The sequence below is a fragment of the Anoplophora glabripennis genome, unplaced genomic scaffold, assembly GCF_000390285.2.
Source record: "Anoplophora glabripennis isolate ALB-LARVAE unplaced genomic scaffold, Agla_2.0 scaffold11, whole genome shotgun sequence".
NCBI classification, from domain to species: domain Eukaryota; kingdom Metazoa; phylum Arthropoda; class Insecta; order Coleoptera; family Cerambycidae; genus Anoplophora; species Anoplophora glabripennis.
Genome location: NW_019416496.1, coordinates 888,995 through 914,137, shown reverse-complemented (window position 1 = coordinate 914,137; position 25,143 = coordinate 888,995). Strand labels below are relative to the sequence as shown.

The 25,143-nt window shown below is 34.3% G+C and overlaps 1 protein-coding gene across 1 annotated transcript in view; it reads right to left on the bottom strand.

The window, feature by feature from the left end:
• Positions 1-4,671: 4,671 nt before the first annotated feature.
• The window catches only part of LOC108907752 (membralin), a 189,087-nt gene continuing 168,615 nt past the window's right edge, over positions 4,672-25,143 (bottom strand). Inside the window, exons 9-11 of the mRNA XM_023454736.1 lie at positions 22,365-22,464; positions 5,355-5,657; positions 4,672-4,973 (exon numbers count right to left, since the gene is read on the bottom strand). Of these exons, the coding sequence (XP_023310504.1) occupies positions 4,848-4,973; positions 5,355-5,657; positions 22,365-22,464 (529 nt within the window). The 3' untranslated portion in view covers positions 4,672-4,847. The remainder of the gene's footprint in view (positions 4,974-5,354; positions 5,658-22,364; positions 22,465-25,143) is intronic.

Genomic DNA, 25,143 nt, shown 5'->3' with positions numbered 1-25,143 from the left:
TGACACTGTCGCTAGAGTTAGATGATATTATTTACGCATTTCTGACAGTCCAGAATCCGGCAGATCTATAACTTTAAATTATTTTTTGTTTTAAGCCTGACAAAACAGTTTAAAGATGTCATTCTGGGGTCGCGACGAGGTTCAGAAAACTGTGAAACTAACCAAATTCTTTTTAATAACGGTTCTTTAATTTCCAATGAAAATAAGGATGGGTAGAAGCCATTAAGGTTGCTATTTCCTTTATTGTGCATTGGACAATCTTCTATATTATCTACTACGTTAAATTTATTGACTATTTATGAAGACTGCCGCTAGATGGCGATATTTATGCATCACTGATGGTACACATTCTGTCCAATTTATAGCTTGAGTATACGATTTGCAGTTAGTTATGTCCGTAAGTCATCGTAGAGTATCAATTCTAGAAAAAATGTACAGCAGGCGTTTTAACGCTCCTTCCTTCTGATGAGGATTCGAAAAAAATTCGAAACGACGCGTTTCCGCTTCCGAGCCCTTTCCGCTGGCTGCACCTCGCATTGTCATTTACTGGAATACCCTTCCCGAGGTCTCGCGTCTTACCCTCCTCGGCAGCTCATTACGTTTATGATTCGTCATCCAAGGAAGCTTCGGCGGCCATTGTTTGCCTCTTGAACTCGATGTTGCGGCGTTTCCGGGCGCCCGAGTGCCGTTTCCCGTTACGGGGATCAATTACATGATCGGCTTGTTTGTTTTGCCATTACTTGATGAAATCTATGCTGGCAGGTAAGCAGTCGGCCGCCCCCCTCCGCCCGAGAGACAGCCGGCGGAACGGTTTGTTTTATTTTTCCAGTCCATCTAGAGAAAAGCCTGGGCAGAGGAGACGTACACAAGGGTGCGTCGAATGTTCCCGGCAAATATGTCGCCGAGAATATCAGAAATAGCGGAGTAAGAGTGGATCGCAACGTGAAAATAATTTAAAAAATATGAGTTTCGTAATTTTCTTTGTCCTTCAAGTACAAAATAAAATAAAATAACATAAAAATGTGGTCTGTGACGTCATTAAGCGAAAATAAATTTCAAATCTACCGTCAACTGTAGTAATTTCTGGAATAGAATAATAACTAACTTTAAAAAAAATTCTTCTTCCTCTCCTGAACAGTCATAGTTAACCTTTCGGAAAATCGCTGTAACGACCTTTCCCTTTTATTAGTTTTGTTAGTTTACTTTTGTTTCTTTTCGTCTGCTTTCGTAGTATAGCTATAGTCTGTTTAGAAATGAAAGAGAGTAATAAAAGCTTATTATGTATGCAAATCGTAAATAAATGTAGTACTGGTGCTTATATTCAATATTTTTATATTATGCATTTTCGGTATAGATGAGGTGTACTTTTAAAAAAACTTTGTGCGATCGGACTGTACTAAATTGTAGCAGGTAGCTAAAATTTAATCCCCGACAATCCGTCTTTGTCTATGCCGCTTCAATTTCTCGGTCCATTTCTCTTATAAGTAAACAATATAAAAACAGCATTTCAAAACATGAGGCTACTTTAAGCATCATAACCGGGTTAAGAGGGTTTTTAGTAATTCAAATAAAATTATTCAATATTATTATCAAAATATTTATTTAAATTTAATGAATAGACTTTTATTCCACACAAAAATATATGTATTTTGAAAATTCAAATTATGGTGAGTAAATGTAGTGTTGTATAAATGTACAATAAAGAAAATAAAAAAGTAGGTATATTAAAATTCATCCTCTGAATATTCTGATGAATTATCTTCGTCTCCTAGATTGATAACGATAGGTTCCACAGTAACGTCAATTAAATTATCGAGTTCCCACATTTTCTCCTCTTCTTTTTGTACATGATGTATACATCTTTGCCAGTTATCTGCAGTTACTCGTTCCAAGGAATTTTTTAACAAAATTTTCACGTCACTTAATTTAAACGTCGTATTATTTCGCGCTACATCTCCTTTTACCTGCGCCCAGACTAATTCGATTGGGTTAAGTTCACAGTGATAAGGTGGTAACCGTAGTACCGTTATTTGGCGATTTGTTGCCATTTCATCGATAACATATTTTTTCTGATCTTTATTAAGATTGACAAGTGTCAAAAGTTCCTTTTTCACCATATTTGTTTCAAAAGAAATGTTTTTTCCGGATAACCATTGAATTATATCGGCTTTCCTCCAAGCAGTCGTAGGCGTCCGCTCGGTCTGCCGTGAATGGTAACTGGCATTATCCATGACAATTACAGACCCCGGAGGAATAAGATCCAACATCTGTGTAAAATACTCTTCGAAAACATCTGCGTTCATGTCTTCGTGATAGTCACCTGTATTTTTAGATTCAAATAAAAGTAAACCGCCATCTACAAAACCACTGGCACTACCTATATGTGTCACTATTAATCTTCGCCCTTTACCTGAAGGTGCCTTGAACCCTGTTGAAAGTCCATCCAAAAATGCTTGTCGAAAACTTTTTACATTTTTATCTTGCCATACTTTTGTTACAGTATATCCCTCGTTGACCCAAGTTTCGTCTAGATAATAAATATTCCTCCCTTCGTCACGGAATTTTCTAATTGATCTTAAGTAGGATCTTCGCCAACAAATAATTTCATCTTTATCGATAAGAACTGACTTCCTGTTCTGCTTTTCCCAGCAAAAATTCAACTCTCGTAAGACGGCCCATAATTTGCTTCTACTGATTTTTGGCAAATCGTTGTCCTCTGAAAGTTCACTTAAAATTTTGTTTAGCGTTGGTATTTCTTTTTTAAAATAAAATGAGTGTACTTTTCTGCGAATGACATTTTTGAAGAAATCATCTATAACGACTTTTGACCTCCCTGTAGATGATTTTGGGGGATTTACAGTATCTTGTTCATTTTTTGTTTCCTTGAAAAGTCTGTAGATAGTCGATTTTCCAATTCCTGTCATTTTTGTTAATATTAGTGTTACCTGATAATTACCTGAAACGAAATATTACCACGCCCATGGCCGGTTCTTATCTCGGGGTTTTATTACTCTCTTTCAGTTCCAAACAGACTATAGAGATATCATATTGAGTGGAATGACGTCACAACATGGCTTCCGTTCGTTTTCCCGAGCTCCGTTTTCATTAATTTACGAAAGTCCAGAACCAGAGACCGGATCTAGTGTACCTGAAGGACTTTGGTGCGCTGATTACGAATCCGAACTCAGAATTGGTCCATCACCCTAGGTTCTCGAGATATTCTAACCTAAAAATGCAAAAATCGCGGTTTTTCGCTATATTCGGGGTCAGATTACAACGTGAATTAATTTTCTTTTCTAAAATCGCGTTAAACCATCTCAAAGTACCACTCTTATCCTTCTAAGCGCACTTCGAATTTTTTTGGAAATCTTTTTTTTTTCCATAGAGATACGATAGATTGAAGTCTAGGTCTGGAAATTGTCGACCTGTATTATTTTGAGGGACATAATGTTAAAAAAAATCAGTAACACCACCAAGTAAATGTGTACCTTCTGAATATGAATTTAAAAATAGTTATCGACACCGATTTTGCGCCCGAGCGGAGTTTTTGGAACTAGAACATCCTGAAACAATATACAGCCCATTCATTCCGAATAACATCGGTAACGTTACTGGCTAATACAGGAGTTGATGTATTAGCAATCAAGAGACATGGTGGGTGGAAATCAGCCACAATTGCAGAAAGTATATTGCTGACAGTTTAAGTAACAAAAATGAAATAGTCAACTGTTTTAATGCATCAGTCAGATAATATTGAGCCTCCGGTAAGTGAAATGGAGCAGTCAAATAATTTTGAGAAAAATGTAACAATTAGTAAAAGCGAGGGGAACAATTATTCAGACGTTATAAATGTGTATAATTACTATAAATATTCTAATCAAAATACATGTTTAACATTCGTTATTTGTGGATTAGAATCTATTTTTTAATTTTTATCAGTGAAGTTTAGACTATATTGTTGTGTACATGTGAATTGGAAGATTATGACAATTATAGCCAACGTATTCTAGAAAATAACTGTTTAGCTACCTATTTTCCATTAATTAATTCTTTCCGCGTTGCTATCTATAAAAATTGGAAAAATTTATTTCTGTTAAAGTTTGTTGTGAATGCCTTTTTTAATCACAAAAAGGTCCGCCAGTAAATCGTACATTCCAGGTCCGTACTTTCTTTTAACATGACAGAATAAAAAATAGAGACATTCGTAGAAAATAAATTTTTTACATGTATAAATAAACCGAGCATTTTTTGTCAATAATTAAAAGGCAAGAATAAAAACAATATCTAATAATTGCCACTAATAGGCGTATCTGCCCAAATGTAATTTAATCTTATTCTGTCAACTGAAAAAAAGTCCTTCCGATATTTCCTGCAGTCTTCTGTTGTTCATTTAGTGAAGGTTAGAAAATTTTTAGATGTAGTTATGAAATTCAACAGGGGATTTTTGGAGGAATTTTTAAATGTATATCATTTAAATCCATGCATATGGGATATAAAATCCAAGTAATTTCATGACTGTTGATTTGCATGTTTATAAGCCACCTTATTCTTTCCTTTTTTTTTTTGTTGTTAAGAGGAATTATTTCTGAAAATTCATCATCATTAGATGTTGTCATTATCCCCTGGGGTAAGATCTGTAACACTACAAAACATATTTTTACCTCCTTTTTATTTATTTCATGATCTACATCCACCTATTAAACAAAAATAACAATATTTACAATTTCTTTAAGCATTAAAAATAAACACTATTATATACACATAGTGGCTATAGAAATAGGTAATGTAAATAAAAGTCTTTTAAGGGTATGTCCACCAATTCAACTATATTACGATAAAATACTTGCTCACGGTTGATCGGGACCTCCAGACGGCGCTCTCCTCGTGATCTCCTCGTTGGTCTGGCTGGACGCGACGACAGAGGGGTGGCCGCCAGAGGTTTGGGACTCCGCCGTCTCCACAGACCTGGGAATCTACACAAACAAAAGGTAAGTTTCCGACATTACCGCCTATAACACAAGACGTACATAATAAAGGCTGATTCATACTAGAACGAAGCCCAAAATTAAGCCTAAGGTTTCTTTATAACTAATTCTAAATTTTATTGCTGTTAACTGTAGCTAATGGCGCCATAAATAAATGAAACCACAATTTTTACAACTTTTACTACTAAGGCTGACCAGATTGACTTCTTGCGAGACCAAAATTGCCGAATTTGTAAAGATAATCTACTTTTTCACCAAAATTGACACACCTATTTGTTGTTCTACGTTTAATAATTTTTGGAACCCTCTAAAATGGTACGCCCATGGATTATTTTGGCGCTGGTAACGCTGAGATCGCCGGGTACTCACCGTCTGACTGGACCTGTTGGAGCTGACCGGCTGAGCCGAGGTACCGACCGTGGAGGACTCGGTGGTGTTGGTGGAGGTGGAGGTGGCGATCTGGCTGACAGTGGTGGAGGTCTGGGTGGTGACGGAGGGCCTCACGGCGGATATCAGTTGCGTGAACCGGGTCCTGATGGGTGGCGAAGTTGGCAGAGGTGCCGCCAACACCTCCCGCTGCTGCTGAGAGCTGCGCAGCAGGAACTGCTGGAAGTGGGCCTGTTGGAGGATGACGGGTAGCTCGTAGTGGTGGAAGAAGTAGACCATAGAGTGCTGGAACAAAGGAAAATTGAAGGTTAAAAGTAGAACCGTAATAATCTCGAACGTTTTCGGGGCCTGTAATTTGCAAATAAAAAACAACGGTATCTTACTAAAAAAAAATAGTATAAAGAAAGAAAAATATATAAATATAACGGAAAGTTTCATGCATTTTCCAAATCCGCAATAAAAGTAGCGGTTCCTGTTAACAAAACAACTTTGACCTTGAAGGTCGTGGTCAAGGATATGGTCAAGGTCATACTTGAACGTTAAATTTCCTGCTCTTTCTAAATCCGCAATAAAAAAAATAGGGGTTCCTATTTAAAAAATCAATTTTGACCTTGAAATTACCTTGAAGGTCAAGGTCAAGGTCGAATACAAGGGCGCCATTGAATAGCCAGGGAAAAATCCTAAAACTTTTGTATTTATAATTTTTCAAGAAAATGCACTCCTGGCGAGTTATTCAGGCGTTTCCATACTTTTGTGCTACCCTGTATAGGGTGTGCCAAAAGGAGTCGGTTCCCCGATTACGCTTCAGGATAAAAAAAGATTCAGATAAAAGTTGCAGGATTCCAAGAAAGCAATATTCTGATGACTTCGGACTTGACCTTGACTACAATTTTCAATGTCAAATCAAGGTCACCTTGAAAATATTAAATATCAATTAATAGAGCACCGAATATGGGGTTGAAGAAAATTTTTGTATGTCCTTGTAGATAATTTGAAGGTCAAACTTACTTTTGTCGAATAACTCGACAAAAATGTTCCAAGTAAAATTTGTAGGATTTTGAATGATAAATTAGGTGATGGGCTTGGATTTCACTTTCACCACAAGCTACAATGTTAAATGAAGATTTAAAATCAAATGGAATACCTCATTTTCTTGTTAGCAACCCATACAGTGCACTGGTTCAAAAAATTTTTCTAGGATTTCCTAGTTCTAAAAAATAGAGGTAACATTTAATATTTTCAGGTTGACCTTGGTTTGACCTTGAAATTTAAGATTGAAGTCAAATCAAGGTCACCAGCATATTGGTTTCTTGATATCCTACAACATTGAAACTTTTTTCGGATTCACTCCTGAAATGTTACCGAGGGTTTTTTTTAAGTCACCCTGTATGTAAAAATAAGACATTCCTAATAAATTTTTGAAAATGTTCAAAATTTAAGGGAGGGTGAAAAATAAGCCCACGAACGGTTGTTCTAAAGCTTCATAGAGTCCGTTTTCTTTAATGATAAAAATAAAGCTGAAATTGGACGTGCAACAAAACGTTTTTTTTTATATGTGACAAGTATGGATCACTACAGCAGCTGCTTGTTTGATTTTACAAGCACAATTTCCCTTTTTCTTAAAACGATGCCAAAATTCTCGTTTAATCGAACATTTTGCTACAAAGAAAATCAATCCCTGAAACGTCTGTCATAAATTTACTATTACTGTCATATTTACGTTAATCTACAATGTACGACTATAATATGGCGAAAATGCAATGAAAATGCACGTATATACTATGTAATTATTATAATTTAGTTCGACTTACCGTACTTCTTTCCCCACCGATATTTGTACGTCAATCTGACATTACTTACGAACAATTTGAATGTCTTAGTTTATAGTCTATTTCGCATGAGCTTACCAGCATACCAGGTATGTCATTTCTTCTGTATTTATTAACTGCAAAACTTGAGACAACATACTCAAATATTTTGTAAATCATCGGTAAGCTCATTCATTTAAATATATGTTTGTTTTCTAAATGAAAAACATTAGATTGCAAGGACAATTTTATTATGAAAAAAAATTTTTCATTTGGAATAAAAAATGCTGCAAAATATTTCATTTAATCGCTCATTATATATCATTGGTTTAAGTTTATGGGGTTAAAAGAAATAAGAAACCTAACATGTCCGTATGTATGTAAATTAGACTAATTATAATGTTAAAATTTAATTAGTGCATTTACAGATGTCTGCAACATTGTGTATGCTTTATAGCTGTTTGACAATTTATTGATCAATTAATTCATGAAGTCGCTTCATCAAGAAATTGGACAAGTGTAATGCACCAAATCAGCTGTCAAATAACTTCATGAATTTATTCATCAAGTTTTTGACGAATTAGAGCATGTTCTAATTTTCGTCAATTTCTTCGTGAAGTTCAGAAGTACCAGCCCAACAGATTTCCAGCCTTAGATCAGTAATAAGGTTATGTTATTGGAATAAGTAAATAACTGTTTGGCGTCGTACTAGTTTTGCATTGTTTTTACTAATTTGTTACTTACAAAAACTAATATTTATGTATTTAATATATGTCAGAACTGTACCGCTGTTCATACATTTTTGAAATGTATTTGCTTCTTTGATTCATTGGTAGAACTAATTCATACGTCAAAAAACTTGACAGTCTGTAGCAGTGTAAAACCACACTGCTTACCAATAAATTCGTGAATTAATTCATGAAGAACTTCATCAATTTATTCATGAATAAACTGTCAATGTAAAACAGCTATTATTCCTGACATAACCTAACTTTATATTATACTGACCTAACCCAACATTATGTAGAAATCTATTTATGTAAAGTTAGGTTAGAAAATTTGTGCTGCAAGTAGCGTAAAATGCAGTATGTTGCATCTAATTATTATCAGAAATACCCATTAGTCGAAAACTGCAAGGTAAAAAGTCAATTTCCTGCTGTGTAATTTATTTAATTTTCCGCTCCTACTAATTTTACACGTAAAATGGCGCTCCAGGTGCTAATGGGATATATAATTTAAGTGCATATATAACTACTGAAACTGTACGAGTATAATGCAGGCAAATCCAAAATACCTAACGAAAATTGGTCAACAAACGAAAAATTCTAGCGGATATACAGGATGTGTCTTGGGTGGAGGGCAGTTTTTTTTAGGAGACCGCGTTTACCAGATACCAAAATCAGATTTTTTTTTATCACAATGTAGGGCCTTTAAATCGCAATTTGATTAACTTGCCTGAATTTTTTATACAAGTTAGTTAAAGGTATATAATAACAATAAGTGACAGTATTTTTTTTTTCAATCTCCGGCCAGGGGTGAAAAAAGATAAAATAAAGGGTTTTTTCAAGATAACTTAAAAGGGGTGAGAGCTAGAAAAAAAATTTCTTATAGAAGTTGTATGGCCTAATTTCTACATAAAAATGTTTTTCTTGTACTGTTACAATTCGTTTTCTAAACAGCACTTAAATTTTTATTCACGCCGCCACTGAGGAGCTCTCGAATTTGATTGCATGTGCATGCCGTGTGCGCTTATCAGTATTGCCAGTTGTTTTAAGTCAACGGTATGAAATTAAAGAAATTGCAAAAATGGAAAAAGCTGTAAATAACACAGCCACACAAAAAAAAGTTGTATGTACTTTTCATGCGACATATGTTACCCGTAGTAATTTTGCCTCCTGATCACGAATCCGGTGTCACAATTCAGCTATCACATTACAAGAATTTCCTAACCTTAAAAAACAGGTCAAAAATAGCAAAAATTCACGAAAAAGTGCTAGGGAAAATACAAAAAAATTTTCTTTTATGTTCAAATGTTCATTTATATGGTTAAGACCCCACTGAACGAGAATCCGCGGTAAGCATTGATGGTTCTTTTTTTAACCTCAAAAAAAACGGATCCATTAAGGTCAGATATCACAAATTTTCAAAAAATAACAGATTCGCGCAAAATTTGGTATACGGGAGTTTTCGGGGTCGCTGATCACGGATCCGAGGTCAATTTTACAAAATTCAAGATGGTGGCCGACCAAATTTTTAAAAATTATCACATTCGCGCTAAAGTTGGTATGCGAGGGTTTTCGGGGTCACTGATCACGAATCGAGATCAGATTTACAAAATTCGTTTTTAAAAATTTAATTAATTACCTATGTACTTTATTACCTGAGATTAGGCAGAAAACCCGTGAATAGATCTTTTACAGAAAGAAGAATAAGATATAGCTGTAAAAATGAAGGTTAAAACATGATTGGGTACTCAGTTATAAAGTAAACAAATATATTACAAAATGAATACAATGTTGACCTCGAATTCGTAATCAGCGACCCCGAAAACCCCCGAATACCAAATTTGGAGCGAATCTGTTATTTTTTGAAAATTTGGTCAGCCATCTTGGATCTGCCATCTTGAATTTTGTAGAACTGACCTCGAATTCGGAATCAGCGACCCCGAAAACCCCCAAATTTGGAGCGAACCTGTTATTTTTTGAAAATTTGGTCGGCCATCTTGAATCCGCCAGATTGAAATTTGTAGAATTGAACTTGGATCCGTGATCAACGATCCCGAAAACCCCCATTTAATAAATTTGGCGCGAATGTGTTATTTTTTGAAAATTTGGTCGGCCATCTTGGATCCGCCATCTTGAATTTTGCAAAATTGGCCTCGGAACCGTGATCACCGCCCGCGATAACCTCCGTAAACCAAATTTGGCGCAAATCTATTATTTTTTGAAAATTCGTGATATCTGACCTTAATTGACCCGATTTTTGAGGTTAGAAAAAGAACCATCAATTTTGATCGCGGATGTGAATCTGGGCCATAACCATATAAATGTACATTTCAATATAGAAAAAAATTGTATTTTTATGTTTTTGTGTGTATGTTTATGTTTTTGTATTTTTCCTAGCGCTTTTTCGTGATTTTTTGCAATTTTTTACCTGTTTTTTGAGGTTAGGAAATTCCTGTGATGTGATAGCTCAATTCTGACACCAGATTCGTGATCAGAAGGCAAAAATACTACGCATGAAAAGTACAGACAACTTTTTTTTTGTGGCTGCGTAATTTTGTAAAAACAAACCTAGTTTAGATGAAATATAAAATTGGACGCAGCTATGACGTGTTCATAAAAACATATAAGAGCAACGAAATTAAACCGCTAATGATACGCACGAAATTAAAACTATTATATGAAAGCGCGTCATCAGCGGACCAATAGTTTCATAGCCAAGTGCTTGATCGTCAGTTTATCGGTAAGGAAGACACTATGAAGCTTCAGCTGTTTGGACAGCAACGGGGGGAGTTTTGAGCATATGGTGAAAAAAATCAGATCAGTAACTAAATTATTTACTCATTTTCTATTTTGTTTATCTCATCATGGCCACCTCGTATTACAAATCGAACCAATCACACCGATACATCCACTATTTATGTACAATATTCGTCGGTCGAGCGCCGGTAAATACAAGCAGGCGCGCATTCGCTGCGGCATGCAAGAAAACATTTGATAGCTAAGTCGGTATTAGGGGGCCGCCTTATACCGGCCCCTCGGGACTTTTTCCGGTCAGCGGGCAGCGACATTTTCTTATTTATTTGCCAGTTTAATTCCTCCGCATTTCTCATAATTCTCTGTCAGGTTATTATTTCCACAGCGTTCCGAACGGAACCGGACTACGGCCGTTTCTGCTCTACAATTTCGGGCTGCTGGGGATTTCCGAAGCTTGTCGCCATACAGAGCGTTAAAAACTTACGTATATGAGTAGTAGCGGCTGCTGGTGGTTCAACAAATTGTTCTTGGCAAGAGGTCAATAGGGTTAGAGGTTTTCTTTAAGATTTATAGGACTCCCAAAGTTTTAGCGGCCCTTTAAAATAAACTGCTTTTAAAGTTATCACAGAACATTTGACAGATCAGGTTTCATCGGTTATTTGAACTACTACGGTGACACTGGTGACAGTAGTTCAAGTGTTGTGGTTACGAATACTAAATGTAACTGCTTGGTCTCTATTCTATGTCAGTGGTGTTTATTGTTGTTATTATAACATAACCTCTAAAACTAGTTGTGTGGTGTATTCTGTGTAAAAATTTATCAAGAAAGTTATGTGTCTTATAATTGAAACGAACGTTAATGATATATCGGAAATTTAAACCCACACGGATTTTTTTCCTAATAATAGTTTTACAAAATATTTTGTACGATACATTTATTAAAATTACATTTTGTGAGTGGGGAATATAACCCCACGAAAAAATGTCATTTTTAACACTTGTATCATAAATAATTATTTCAGCTTTAAATAAAATTATTTACAAAAGACCGATTTGAAAGGAATTCTGTAACATCTTATCCAAAATAAAGTTAGACAATACAAAATAATATTAACAGCATTTAAAATGTTAAAAAGATCTTTAAATTTAAAGGAATTATTACACAATAGACTTACTAATCTATTTATTTTTTGAATTCATGTTTTTTTTTCATTTAATAGTAAGAATTTACAATGTTTTATTTAATTACTTGTCATACTACAGACTCCTTGAAAAATTTTGAACGATAGCAATGCTGATCCTGAGTTATTATACAGTTGACGCTACCTCTTCTATTCCTTGTTCTATGGTTATAGCAGCAAATATTGATAGAATGATGCCTTACAAAGAAAATGAGTTATGTTAATTTTGGTAGCGGAATCCAATTTCACAATGCAAGAGTTAATTATTTAATGCTGTTTTCTAAAAAAAATAGTCACTAGTGATTGGAATTTGATTTTAGCCACTAAAAAACAACTGTAAAACTGCAACTGTTGGATAATTCTTGTTTTATTAGTTCTTCTTTATGTAAGAAGCTATTTTTCCAGGTTCAAAATTTAGTTCAAGGATTTTTGTGGCCATATTTTTTAAATTTTAGCTGTCGGTTCGCCGATTTCCCTGTAACCGAACGATTTCATTTACGATTTTAGTTGTCTTTTGATGCATAATTGTGTGTAATTATGTCGAGGGTAGTTAGTGTTAAAAAAACAGCAAACAATTCATACTACATTGACTAAAAAAAAACAAATATCGGTAAGTAGCTATAAAATTATTAACATAAAACCTATGCAGGTGGAATACAGAACAGATATATGTATTTTTTGGAATATAAAAGAATTTTATGAAAGTAAAGGAAAATAATGAGTTCTAAAAATATCTATTTAAGCTGCTGTCTTCGTTTAAATGTTCTTACTTACGCTCACTAGGTGGACACGGTGTATGTATATAAAAACGTTTAAAATGAATATTAATAAACATAAAGTAATAAATATTAAACAGTGTACAATACACGTATAAAAAAACTGGCGAAAACCAGAAGACTCGATTTATGTTTGGTTTAATCTTCATACTGATTGCATGTAACCTACCATTTGATATAGTAAATAACAAAACATTTCATTCCTATTGGAATAAATACAACCCCGAGTGGTAATTACCATGTTGGACCAGCTTGGAAAAAGACTATTTCATTATGAAAATATTACATCAGTAGATGTCGAACGGCCGTTCTCTTCAGATTAAAATATTTTATCACCGTCGCGAATAAATTTTGCTGAAACAACGATAGAAAAATACTTGATGATGCGATCTATAACGGATCTCATCCAGATTGCTTAAAACAATTTACGTGTTTCACAATGATACAATGACATAAATCTTAGAATCATTGTTCACTTTATTTTATGTTGATGGTCCTTTGGTGAGCGGCCAATTATGGCAGCTCTACTCAAAAGCAGTGTACTACTGCAGGGTGCTTAATATTTGTAATTTTTGGAATATAAATTCTACATATAAAAGAAAAACTAGAACAAAATTAACCTACAATCTTTTATTTCGAACCTGATTCAAGTTTAAAAATAATTTTACTAATTTCCCTTCTCAAATTATATATCGTCAAACATTTAGAAAAAAATTATATTTTGAAATGACAAAAGTGTTGAACATAACCAGTTTTTTGCGAATTGCTTTATCTATTTGACCATTTTTTCACACAATTTTTTTCTTTCACTCAACCCATTAGCGGCCAAAGGTGCGTAAACGCACCCTTTTATTTTAATTTTTTTTTTGAGATCATCCGTAAAATTCTATGCTTTCCTACCTACAGAATCTTATGCCAACAGTCCAGAGAGTGTACTAGTATTTAATTAAAAATAATATTGTTTAAATATTATTTTTTTTTAAAGAAAATACGATATTTAATACATTAGAACAAATTTTGTTCAAAGTTAGTAAAAATGTGCGGACTATTTTTTTTGAGCCAGGCATAAATAAAAGATCTATTTTGATACTCGTGTAGTTTTTTTACATACGTTTTCAAAACGATGGTCATAATGATACATAAATGTAGTAGTAAATGCGCACCTTTGGCCGATAACGATTGACATATTTATTCACTCCTCTGCAAGTCTCGACAAATCTTGGCATATACAATACAGGACTTGTCAGAACATATATCAGTTCATTATTAGCAGAGTGTACTTCTTGGTTTTCCTTTATGTAAAAAAGTGTAGTTTTGTACAAAATATTGTTTGAACTAAAGTTTTTTGTAATGCATAATAGTTATTTTTTTGATACATCTAGTGCCAATATGAGGTAAGAGATTTTTGAGTTGTATAGAAGCTATAGAGGTATAATTTTGTTTGTATTGTCAAAATAGAAAATGAAAAGGGTACTAACCACTAAAGAGTTACTTACTTTGTTAGAAGAGGATTCAGATTGTGAAAATGCTGAATCGGTTGATGTTTTTTATGTGCCGCCAGAAACAGATGAAATTACAGATGAGAAAAACTTTGATGAAAATATTATTGGAGAAGAGAGATTGCAGACGGATAATGCAGGAACGTATGAAATACAACCAAGTATAGATAGTCATGATGATTTGGAAGATGACGCTTTTAGTTTTTTATGTGAAACTGTTCAAAGTAAGCTGGATGCAAATGCACTTTACACTGTGCTCACAACGAAATCTCAGCTAAAATTTCTTTCGGATTTAACACTCTCTTTAGATACAGAAAACAGCGATGTTGCTTCAGTATTCAACTGAACCCATGGAAGACCCTCTCAATCCGCTCTACCAGGTAAAGTCAAATTTGACAATATCCAACATATTATATTATAGAGAGGTTAATAGTGCAAGAAAAAAGTGTCGACTTCGCAAAAATAATACTATTTGTTTGTGTAAAGTGCATTTGCATCCAGCTTACTTTGAAAATTTTCACATAAAAAACTAACTTAGTTTAATTAATTTTAATAACTGTTTTCAGCCAAAGGTGCGTATACGCACCTACGTGTTTTTTTGATGATGACTGTTTATGATTTTTTTTAATAGTAAATTACGCAGGCCGCATTTGCGCCCAGGAACGACTTATGTTGGTTGGCCCTAACCACCATTCAGTGCAGGAATGAGGGAAACCTGGAAAACCTCATTAATTAGGGGGGTGGTCAAATGCCAACCGGTGTCAATTCTTCATTCTTCCACCCTACCATACCTGCACAGGTGCCAATCCTCCGTACAAGCTTAGCTAATCTACGGTCTACCGGCCGCGGGATTCGAAACCCGGGCAGATCGACACATCGATTTAAGTACTGACGCCTTAATCCGTACGGCTATCGACCGTGTCAAATTAGTCTTAATGTATGTGTTTTGAATATACTTTAATAAAAAAAATCATTAAAAAATGTGTTTTTCTTGTTTTGGCCAGTAATGGGTTAATTTGATAAGATTTTTTAAGGAAAAAAACATTGATTTCATTTGAAAAAATTCTTTTATGAAAAAAATTATTTGACTTGGTACTTTCAAAATTGAGTAAAAAACACGAGAGCTAATAAGATAATACATTTTTTTAAAGCCGCTGGTAAAATATTCCACGTCAATTCCAAGATACTTTTTTTTAACATTAGATATAAATTCTCAAATGCGTCTATTTAGGAAATTACACAATAACTTAATACTTTTTCCAACGTTGTGTATGACTTCCACAAGCTTCAACAGCGCCCAAATTCCGGCCGGCCGACCTCCCTAAATTGATATGTCTAAGGGACGCCAATGTCCGAGCCGGGCCCTCTACCCCCAGCGGCGACTGTTATTTGCGAGTTTCAATCTGACAAATGCACGGGATTGTCACGTTATAACTACCGATATTGTTTTTCGGTCGATATCGGGAATTCGGAAAATTTGTTTATCCCCTTTTCCGTTTCTTAGATTAAAACCCAGCTCGGGGCGCGCGTCCTGCGTTTGATACTTTTAATATCGGGCCCAGAATTTAGACTTTAAGTATTCCGATATTAGCTGCAACGCCGTTGGGACGAAAAAATTGAGCAGTGCCCGACTTTCATTACAATTTTAAGATTTCATAACTTTTTTTTCCATAAACTAAATCTCAATAATAAAATAAAAACCCCGATGTTCATCATTAAAGGCCTTAAGGCAGATTATTTATCTCGAATAACGAATTTCTTGGTTATAAAAAGGGGAATGGCCATCAATACCACCAGATCTTACTCCCAGTCACTCATTTTTATAACCGTTACCTCTTTTTCAGAAATCTCAGTCATAGTAGAAACTTATTGTAATATTAGTCTCGAGCGGATTTCGAATTCTCACCCATTACGAAATCCGAACTGCAGCTTGACCTTAGAAGATCAACGAGATGGACGCTTTTCAAAGATACCAATTTTCCAATTTGGATGCGGACACCACCGCAGGGCCCTTGCGGAGCCAGCATGCAGTGTGTTCGGACGTCCACCTGACTACCATGCAGTTTAATAACCAATATCTAAACTTATCCAGTAGTATTTAAAACAAATTTCACAAACTCTAGGCTTATGTAGCTCTCGTAAAAGGACAGTGATAAAAAGACACAACAGTATTAGTCGAAAGTCAAACAAAAAACAAACTAGAGCTTTTCGTAGTGTAAGTGCGTCTTTAGGTACAAATTAGAGTTTGTAGAGTTATAAAGTTTGTATCGAAACTGGAAAACTGAAGACTATAAAAAAATTCTGCGTACGGTACTAGATTCTAAGCAAAAGACTATTAGTCCAAGCATTATAGAGAAATGCTTTTATTTTATGAAAATGACTTTTCAAGGAAGAAAATTAAACATTTACGGGTCTATTTTGCTTCTAAGGCGAAAATGCTATAATATTCGTGTTTAGCTACCCCAGATTAAGTACAAAAAAATAATAAAAATTGAAATAGTTATTTGAAAAAAACATACCCAAAAAAAGTGCAACATTTTCAGTCATTTTTTGATCCTTATAATTAATAAAATCGTCAACATTTTTTAACAACATGATAATATAACTCTTTACGAAGAAAATAAACCAAAAATCGTTACTGTAGGGCTATCCGCTGAGAAGATGTAGCCAATTTTCGAGAGCGCCTTTTTTTCAAAAAATCAATATATCTCGAAAAATAATTAATATTTTTAAATTTTTCAAAAATGCACTTTTTTGGCTTGCCGCGGACTATGCTTGCAGTAAATATCAAATATGGGCACGTAAATGTAAACGAGTTATAGAAGAAGAGAAAAGAGAAGATTTTTAACGGTTTTTTCGATATATCTCGAAAAGTAACAAAGCAATCGATACTTTCAAAAAATCAGTAGATAGATCTTTTTAAAACCTACAACTTTCTCATTTAAAATTTTTCAATCCGTGCTATATTTTTTTAGTTATTTTAGAAACACCGTTTTTTTCAACTTTGCGATTTTTTTTAACCATATTGGATCGAGTTTAAAGAACAAAAAAACTCAATTTAAAATTTAATTTTCTATACGGTCATATTTTTTTTGTCCAGGTAATAATTTCTGCAAATTTAAAATTAATCCGTGACAGAATGCTTGGACTATATACACCGGGTCCACCTAGTGCGCGTAACTCCAATATCTAGGTTAATAAAAGATATAACTTAATTTTTTTTTTCTACAGCCTATTTTCCCGAGCTGCACAAAATGAAAATATATTTGCATATACAGTGTTCAGATTTTCCTGCGCAGGTACCAACTTAATTTTTGTTAATGGAAGCCTATATTTTTTATGACATCGAATTCTACGTGAAAAATTAACGGGACTTTGTGTTATGATCCCTATTAAAATATTGATAGTTTTCGAGATAATCGACTTTTCATTTTTTTTCTTATGTTTCGTCACTTCTAGTAGTTGACATAATTATGATTGTATGACAGCTAGAAATTATGTTTTTTTCAGGAACTATAAAGTGAAGATGGCTCTTTCAAAAAACGTATCAAAAGTTGACCTGCGATATACAGGAGTGCCAAACCTGATAATTTAAAATTTGAAAAATCTCGACTTTTTCAAATAAAACACCCTGTGTTTTATGATTTCATTAGATGACTTTCTGTAGACCCTGTAGGTCCAGTTCCTTGGGCCGCACGTTCGCCTGACTTAAATAGTCTGGACTTTTTCTCGTGGGGTTATATCAAGGAGCGAGTATACGAAGTACCACCAACGGATATTCAAGTCTTAAAGAAAAGACTCAAAACGAGTTTCTAACTATAACGCCTCAAATGTTAAGAAATGTCCATATTCATTTTCATCGTAGATTAATGCTTTGTTTAGAAAATAACGGTAGACAGTTTTGAACATTTATTTTAAGTTAGTTTGCGACTATGAGTATTCTTTTTTCAAAATTCTATTCATCCAAATTTTTTAATCTCCAATTTCACTAATAACTTTCCTAACTACGGTAACAGTGCTTGATTTTCAATATGATAGGGATGAAATTTCTTCTTCAATATTTTATTTGTCAAGCTTTTGAAAACTACTAATTTCCTGGCACTAATATTTGGATTTTCAACAGCAGACGCCACAACTTTAAACTAAATATAATCGTTGTTACTTTCACGTCTCCTGGTAGTTTTCTCATAATTCGCATTTGCTGTTCATTCAAACCTTTCTTGCCCACAAAACAGTGGGAATCTCTGTAAATTTGGATTATTTGCTTTGCAAATACGTGCTGCTAGCAAACATTTCCCATATTTTGCTAATTCTTAATCACTTGTAGCGATTTTATGGTTTTTTGATTTATTTACAAATAAATGGTAACTTTCCAAAAGACTTATTTATTAAACTCAAATATCTAAATTTTTCAGTTATTAATATTTATTTTAAATAGTGTAGCTAGACAACTAATAAATTTAATAAAAATAAATGCCCTTACAATATTTTTCCCGACAAAGGAACGGGCGCAAATCCGGTATTTTACATAAATTTTGCAAAAACTACGCAACTTAGGTATAGGGAAAGCTATTAAAAATTGTAGGGTCTGCAGAAAGGCATCTAATGAAATCATAAAATACAGGGTGTCCTATTTGAAAAAGTCGAGATTTTTCAAATTTTAAATTATCAGGTTTGACACGATTTTCTTTGCCCCCTGTATATCGCAGGTCAACTTTTGATACGTTTTTTGAAAGAGCCATCTTCACTCTACAGTTCCCGAAAAAAATAACTTCTAGCTGTCATACAATCATAATTATGTCAACTACTAGAAGTGACGAAACATAAGAAAAAAAAATGAACAGTCGATTATCTCGAAAAGTATCAATATTTTAATAGGGATCATAACACAAAGGCCCGTTAATTTTTCACGTAGAATTCGATAATGCCATAAAAAATATAGGTTTCCATTTAAAAAAGTTAAGTTGGTACCTGCCCAGGAAAAACTAAACACCCTGTATATGCAAATATATTTTCATTTTGTGCAGCTCGGGAAAGTAGGCAACTCTGTAGAAAAAAAATTAAGTTATATCTTTTATTAACCTAGATATTGGACTTACGCGCACTAGGTCGACGCGGTGTATAAGAGACCTATTTACAAAAACAAGAAGTTGTCACAAACAAAACTATAAATGATCAAAGAAAACGGCCCAAATTGACAATCGCTCTGTGTCTCTTAAAATAATCAAGATATCGAGGTGCTGTTTGCACCTTGCACCTTTCTACCTTTCTAGAAAATAGAGAAACGCCTCAAAAGCGTCGAACTTGTCCCACCCCGTACACGTAAAAATAAGAAGGAATTTACCCGTTGCATATTAAATTTATTCAAGATTTGCTGGAATTAGGCGCCGCGCCATCAAAGGGGCTCTGGAAGGCGTAGCTCGCGAACTCAACTAATTCGAGACGTCTTCGATTCAGCAAAGACCAATAATTGGGGCTAAAAATATGTTTACGATTCGCATCGGTGGAAAGCGGAGCCAGGTCTCATTATTTATCTTCACAGCGAAATGTCTATTTGTACATTTTTCTTATTGCTTAATACCTCAAATATGTTATTGGAGGATTTGTAGTCCTCTAGGACGCCAGGGGCGTGCGGCTGGGTAATCGTAACCGTCGCACACGCGACATCGTTCAATTTTTATACGCGTTACCGCCACTACCAAAGGACGATAAGTTTGCGTGTTGATGATTTTAGCAAGACTGCAATTTGGAATGTTATTTATGAAATGTTTGAATACGTTTCAATAAAAATACTCCAACTCTAGAAAATATTAACAGCAATAATCACATTCTGCATTATTCTAAATAAAAATTATATCTTTGAAGGTTTCTTACATTATTTAAATGGACTACATAATTTGTTGTTTTGCGTTACAGTTTTAATAAACTGAATTCGCTGTCAAAAATAAATTAAAAAAAATTAAACCTCACAACACTGTACCATTTTGCACTTCGTAATTGCAAACGTAACGTCAAGGGACTCTGTCGTTGTTGCTAGGAAACTTTGTTAAACTGCTACCCCAATACAAGGCTTACATCTAATGCGTCACTCTAATGACGTCACTGTCAGTAGTTTAATCAGTCTCTAACCGTTGTAATGGACTTTCACTTGCTGTGCGTGCACCTTTATGTGAACGAAATAGTAAATATGGACCTAAATCTAATGTGTTTTTTTACCCAAGGGACAAAGTTTTGTGTAATTACAATGTGGTAAGTATGATTAAACCCAAATTTGCAAAACTTAGGCAAAAATCGAATTGAATGGGAATCCAATAGTCCTGTATTTTGCACAACACTAACTTTGTCTAGTTAAAGATGATTCGTCTGGACAAATACGTACGTCTCGAAATAATTTAAATCTTCAGTTCCCGCCAGTGCAGTATGTAAGATACTCAAAAATTGCTATATCATACAGGGTGTTAATGAACTTATGTCAAAATGTGACCTGCCTCAACATTGCAATGAGCCACCTTTTGAGAACTGCTGATTTTCATAGAAGATGTTCGATGTACCCACCATTTGCTTGCACACAAGCTTCAGCGCGACGTATCCAATTCGCTCGCACGCGTTGCAACATTGCCACGTCCTCTGATATTACTTTGGCAATACGATGTCGCAGTTGGTAGATGTTATGAAATTCCGTGGAATACACAACACTTTTCACATATCCCCACCATACTTCGCCATAAATTATGAGCATATCATAATATTCGCGATTGCTAAATAAAAGAGCAATTTTCAAAAGAATACTTGGAAGTACGTCTATAAAATGTACTCTCGAAAAACAGCACATTAATCGCTACAACAACAATGTATTACAAACTGACAGTCGAATACAGTCCGGCTCATAAGAAACCTACAAACTCGTAAAAGTGTTACAGATTTTTTTGAAAGTATTCGCCGCGATAAAATACATGTATTTCAGCAGTTCCAAAACAGTTTTAAACACATTTTTAATTAATTTTTATTCTCTATTACCTTAAACTTCCGATACAAGTTTATGACATCAGTTAACTCAGTTTTTGCTCCTTTTTCACTCCCTTTAAATTTTCATTAACATCGTGTATGACGACTTAAGATTATTACTATTATATTTTTTACTCACCTGTATGAAAAGCCAAGACGTTACTAGAGCTAAACTACTGTACTGCCCGTTGAATCGATAGTGATAAGCATAGAAAGAAAAGTGGTAGAGGTAGAAGAACCTGCAATAAAAAAATTTAATGAGTATAATGTGACGGGACGTAAATATTTTTTGAAATACATTAACGAACGAGATTCTGAATAATACTATCGCGAAGTCATCGAAATAATAATGATGTGTATTGTTAGTCTCTTTTTTGTGCGCCTTTACCAGTGTGAGGTTTTTTTTTAGTCATAAACAGTTCAATATTGTCCAACACTTGATTGACTCTTAAGACCGCAAACCGACCGTATTCCTGGCTGTCTATTTCCTTTTAAAAACAGTAGAAGATACACTTGTTTTTATTTAAATGCAACTTTTTAGAACAGTGGAAAAAGTATTAAGACATAGACAACAAAGAAAGTAACATGTGGTACCCAAATATGTAACCAATAATTAATTTACCTATACCTTTTTTTTTTCAAAAATACAATATCTACAGAATATGGCGGGAAAGTAGTTTCAAAATCTCATGAGTCGCGAAATGCGCGAAAGGCGTGGCGTATCCCCATAATTCTTCTAATAAGCACGTTGTGAAAACATTGACTCAGAATTACACCACGTGCCTCATTACAACCAGAAATGAACTAAGGCGCTCGGACATCAATAAAGTCAACTGGCGAACGTTCGTTATAATATTTTTATTGCTTAGAGATAGACTGCGAATAATGGATGTAATGTTTTTAGGCCGTAGAATAATTTAGGCGACGGTCGGAATTATGTTTCTGCGCATATCAAGGTCAAAGCTCATAAGATTTTGAAACAACTCTACTTGTGGCTTTAATTCCTAACCTTAACATTTTTTTATTTTTCAACGGCAATATACTCAGGCATCTAAACAATTTGGGACAAAATGCAACGGAAGAAATTTATACAGAAGGAATATGGTTTATTTTTGACAGCATTATGCGTCACATCCTAAAAATTATCCACTTTACGNCTCAGTTTCTGCTCCTTTTTCACCCCTTTAAATTTTCATTAACACCGTGTATGATGACTTAAAATTATTACTGTTATTTTTACTCACCTGTATGAAAAGCCAAGACGTTACTAGAGCTAAACTACTGTACTGCCCGTTGAATCGATAGTGATAAGCATAGAAAGAAAAGTGGTAGAGGTAGAAGAACCTGCAATAAAAAAATTTAATGAGTATAATGTGACGGGACGTAAATATTTTTTGAAATACATTAACGAACGAGATTCTGAATAATACTATCGCGAAGTCATCGAAATAATAATGATGTGTATTGTTAGTCTCTTTTTTGTGCGCCTTTAGCAGTATGAGGTTTTTTTTAGTCATAAACAGTTCAATATTGTCCAACACTTGATTGACTCTTAAGACCGCAAACCGACCGTATTCCTGGCTGTCTATTTCCTTTTAAAAACAGTAGAAGATACACTTGTTTTTATTTAAATGCAACTTTTTAGAACGGTGGGAAAAGTACTAAGACATAGACAACAAAGAAAGTAACATGTGGTACCCAAATATGTAACCAATAATTAATTTGTACCTTCTTTTTCAAAAATAAAATATCTCTACAGAATATGGCGGTAGGTAGTTTCAAAATTTCATGAGTCGCGAAATGCGCGAAAGGCGTGGCGTATCCCCATAATTCTTCTAATAAGCACGTTGTGAAAACATTGACTCAGAATTACACCACGTGCCTCATTACAACCAGAAATGAACTAAGGCGCTCGGACATCAATAAAGTCAACTGGCGAACGTTCGTTATAATATTTTTATTGCTTAGAGATAGACTGCGAATAATGGATGTAATGTTTTTAGGCCGTAGAATAATTTAGGCGACGGTCGGAATTATGTTTCTGCGCATATCAAGGTCAAAGCTCATAAGATTTTGAAACAACTCTACTTGTGGCTTTAATTCCTAACCTTAACATTTTTTTATTTTTCAACGGCAATATACTCAGGCATCTAAACAATTTGGGACAAAATGCAACGGAAGAAATTTATACAGAAGGAATATGGTTTATTTTTGACAGCATTATGCGTCACACCCTAAAAATTATCCACTTTACGGAATACTGGTTCGGAAAGCATGGGGTTAATTATCGGAGACTGGAAGCGGCGTGTCTGGGCCTTCCCGCTGCACGTGCCGCAGACATGTGACCGTATTTCACGTGTTCCAAACATGCTGATTGCTCTTTGCAAGGCGCTCCATGCAAGGGGCAGACGGAAGCGAACACAGGAACGGGACAGCAGAACGGAAAATCATAAATTCGATTGAGAGTGCGTACAATTCGTATTTTATCGTAAAATGTACGAATGCTTTACGTAAACTTCACTTATTCCCGCATTTCTTGGCCTACTTTTAATACGAAATTGATATTTTTAAAGTATAGTCTTCCCAATCTCAAGTGAAAAATCAAGACGCAGGAACTCGGCATTGAAATATTTAAAAAACATGTTCCCATATTTATTTAGCCATACCCATATACAGGTCTGGTCGAACTAAACGTGGAGGTGGTAGAAATGAGGTATACGCTCAGTTGCAGAATGCGCGAGCGGACAAACGGCGCACAAACACAGCCGCACTGGGCGACTGGGAAATAAATCTCATTTGTTGACAAGTGGTTGACAAATTGTCTAGCAGTGCAGTGAGGCAGTGCGGAATTAGGGGTGAATCAGGTAATTTTAATTTATTATAGGCACCTTATATCAATCATTCATATTACAATTGCTAAAGGGAGAAATAAGAGGGATTTTTTGTTTACTAATATTACATGGCATTTTGGAGCCTTTTTGAAACGGAACAAAACTAAATTTACCATCAAAATAATTAAAATATGTATATAAATACATAATACAAATTATTATAATTTTTTACCTTTAGTAGAAAACTTTTTTAGGGACGCCTATGAAACTAATTAAATTTTATTACTAGGCGTTTTTATACATATTCAACTGACTTAAATTTTAAAAAATTAAAAACTTATAAATATATGATACCTACTCACTGTGAGATAGTTTGCCTCGAGAAATTTTTTAAGCGTCTCGTGATTTATTTATATTCTTTTGTTCATCAAATTCAATAAAAAAATTATTTAGTTGGTTGATATTTATTTTTAGAGGTCGCTCGAAAACATTCCATAGTCTGTTTAGAAATGAAAGAGAGTAATAAAAGCTTATTATGTATGCAAATCGTAAATAAATGTAGTACTGGTGCTTATATGCAATATTTTTACATTATGTATTATCGGTATAGGATGAGGTGTACTTTTAAAAAAACTTTGTGCGATCGGACTGTACTAAATTGTAGCAGGTAGCTACAATTTAATCCCCGACAATCCGTCTTTGTCTATGCCGCTTCAATTTCTCGGTCCATTTCTCTTATAAGTAAACAATATAAAAACAGCATTTCAAAACATGAGGCTACTTTAAGCATCATAACCGGGTTAAGAGAGTTTTTAGTAATTCCAATAAAATTATTCAATATTATTATCAAAATATTTATTTAAATTTAATGAATAGACTTTTATTCCACACAAAAATATATGTATTTTGAAAATTCAAATTATGGTGAGTAAATGTAGTGTTGTATAAATGTACAATAAAGAAAATAAAAAAGTAGGTATATTAAAATTCATCCTCTGAATATTCTGATGAATTATCTTCGTCTCCTAGATTGATAACGATAGGTTCCACAGTAACGTCAATTAAATTATCGAGTTCCCACATTTTCTCCTCTTCTTTTTGTACATGATGTATACATCTTTGCCAGTTATCTGCAGTTACTCGTTCCAAGGAATTTTTTAACAAAATTTTCACGTCACTTAATTTAAACGTC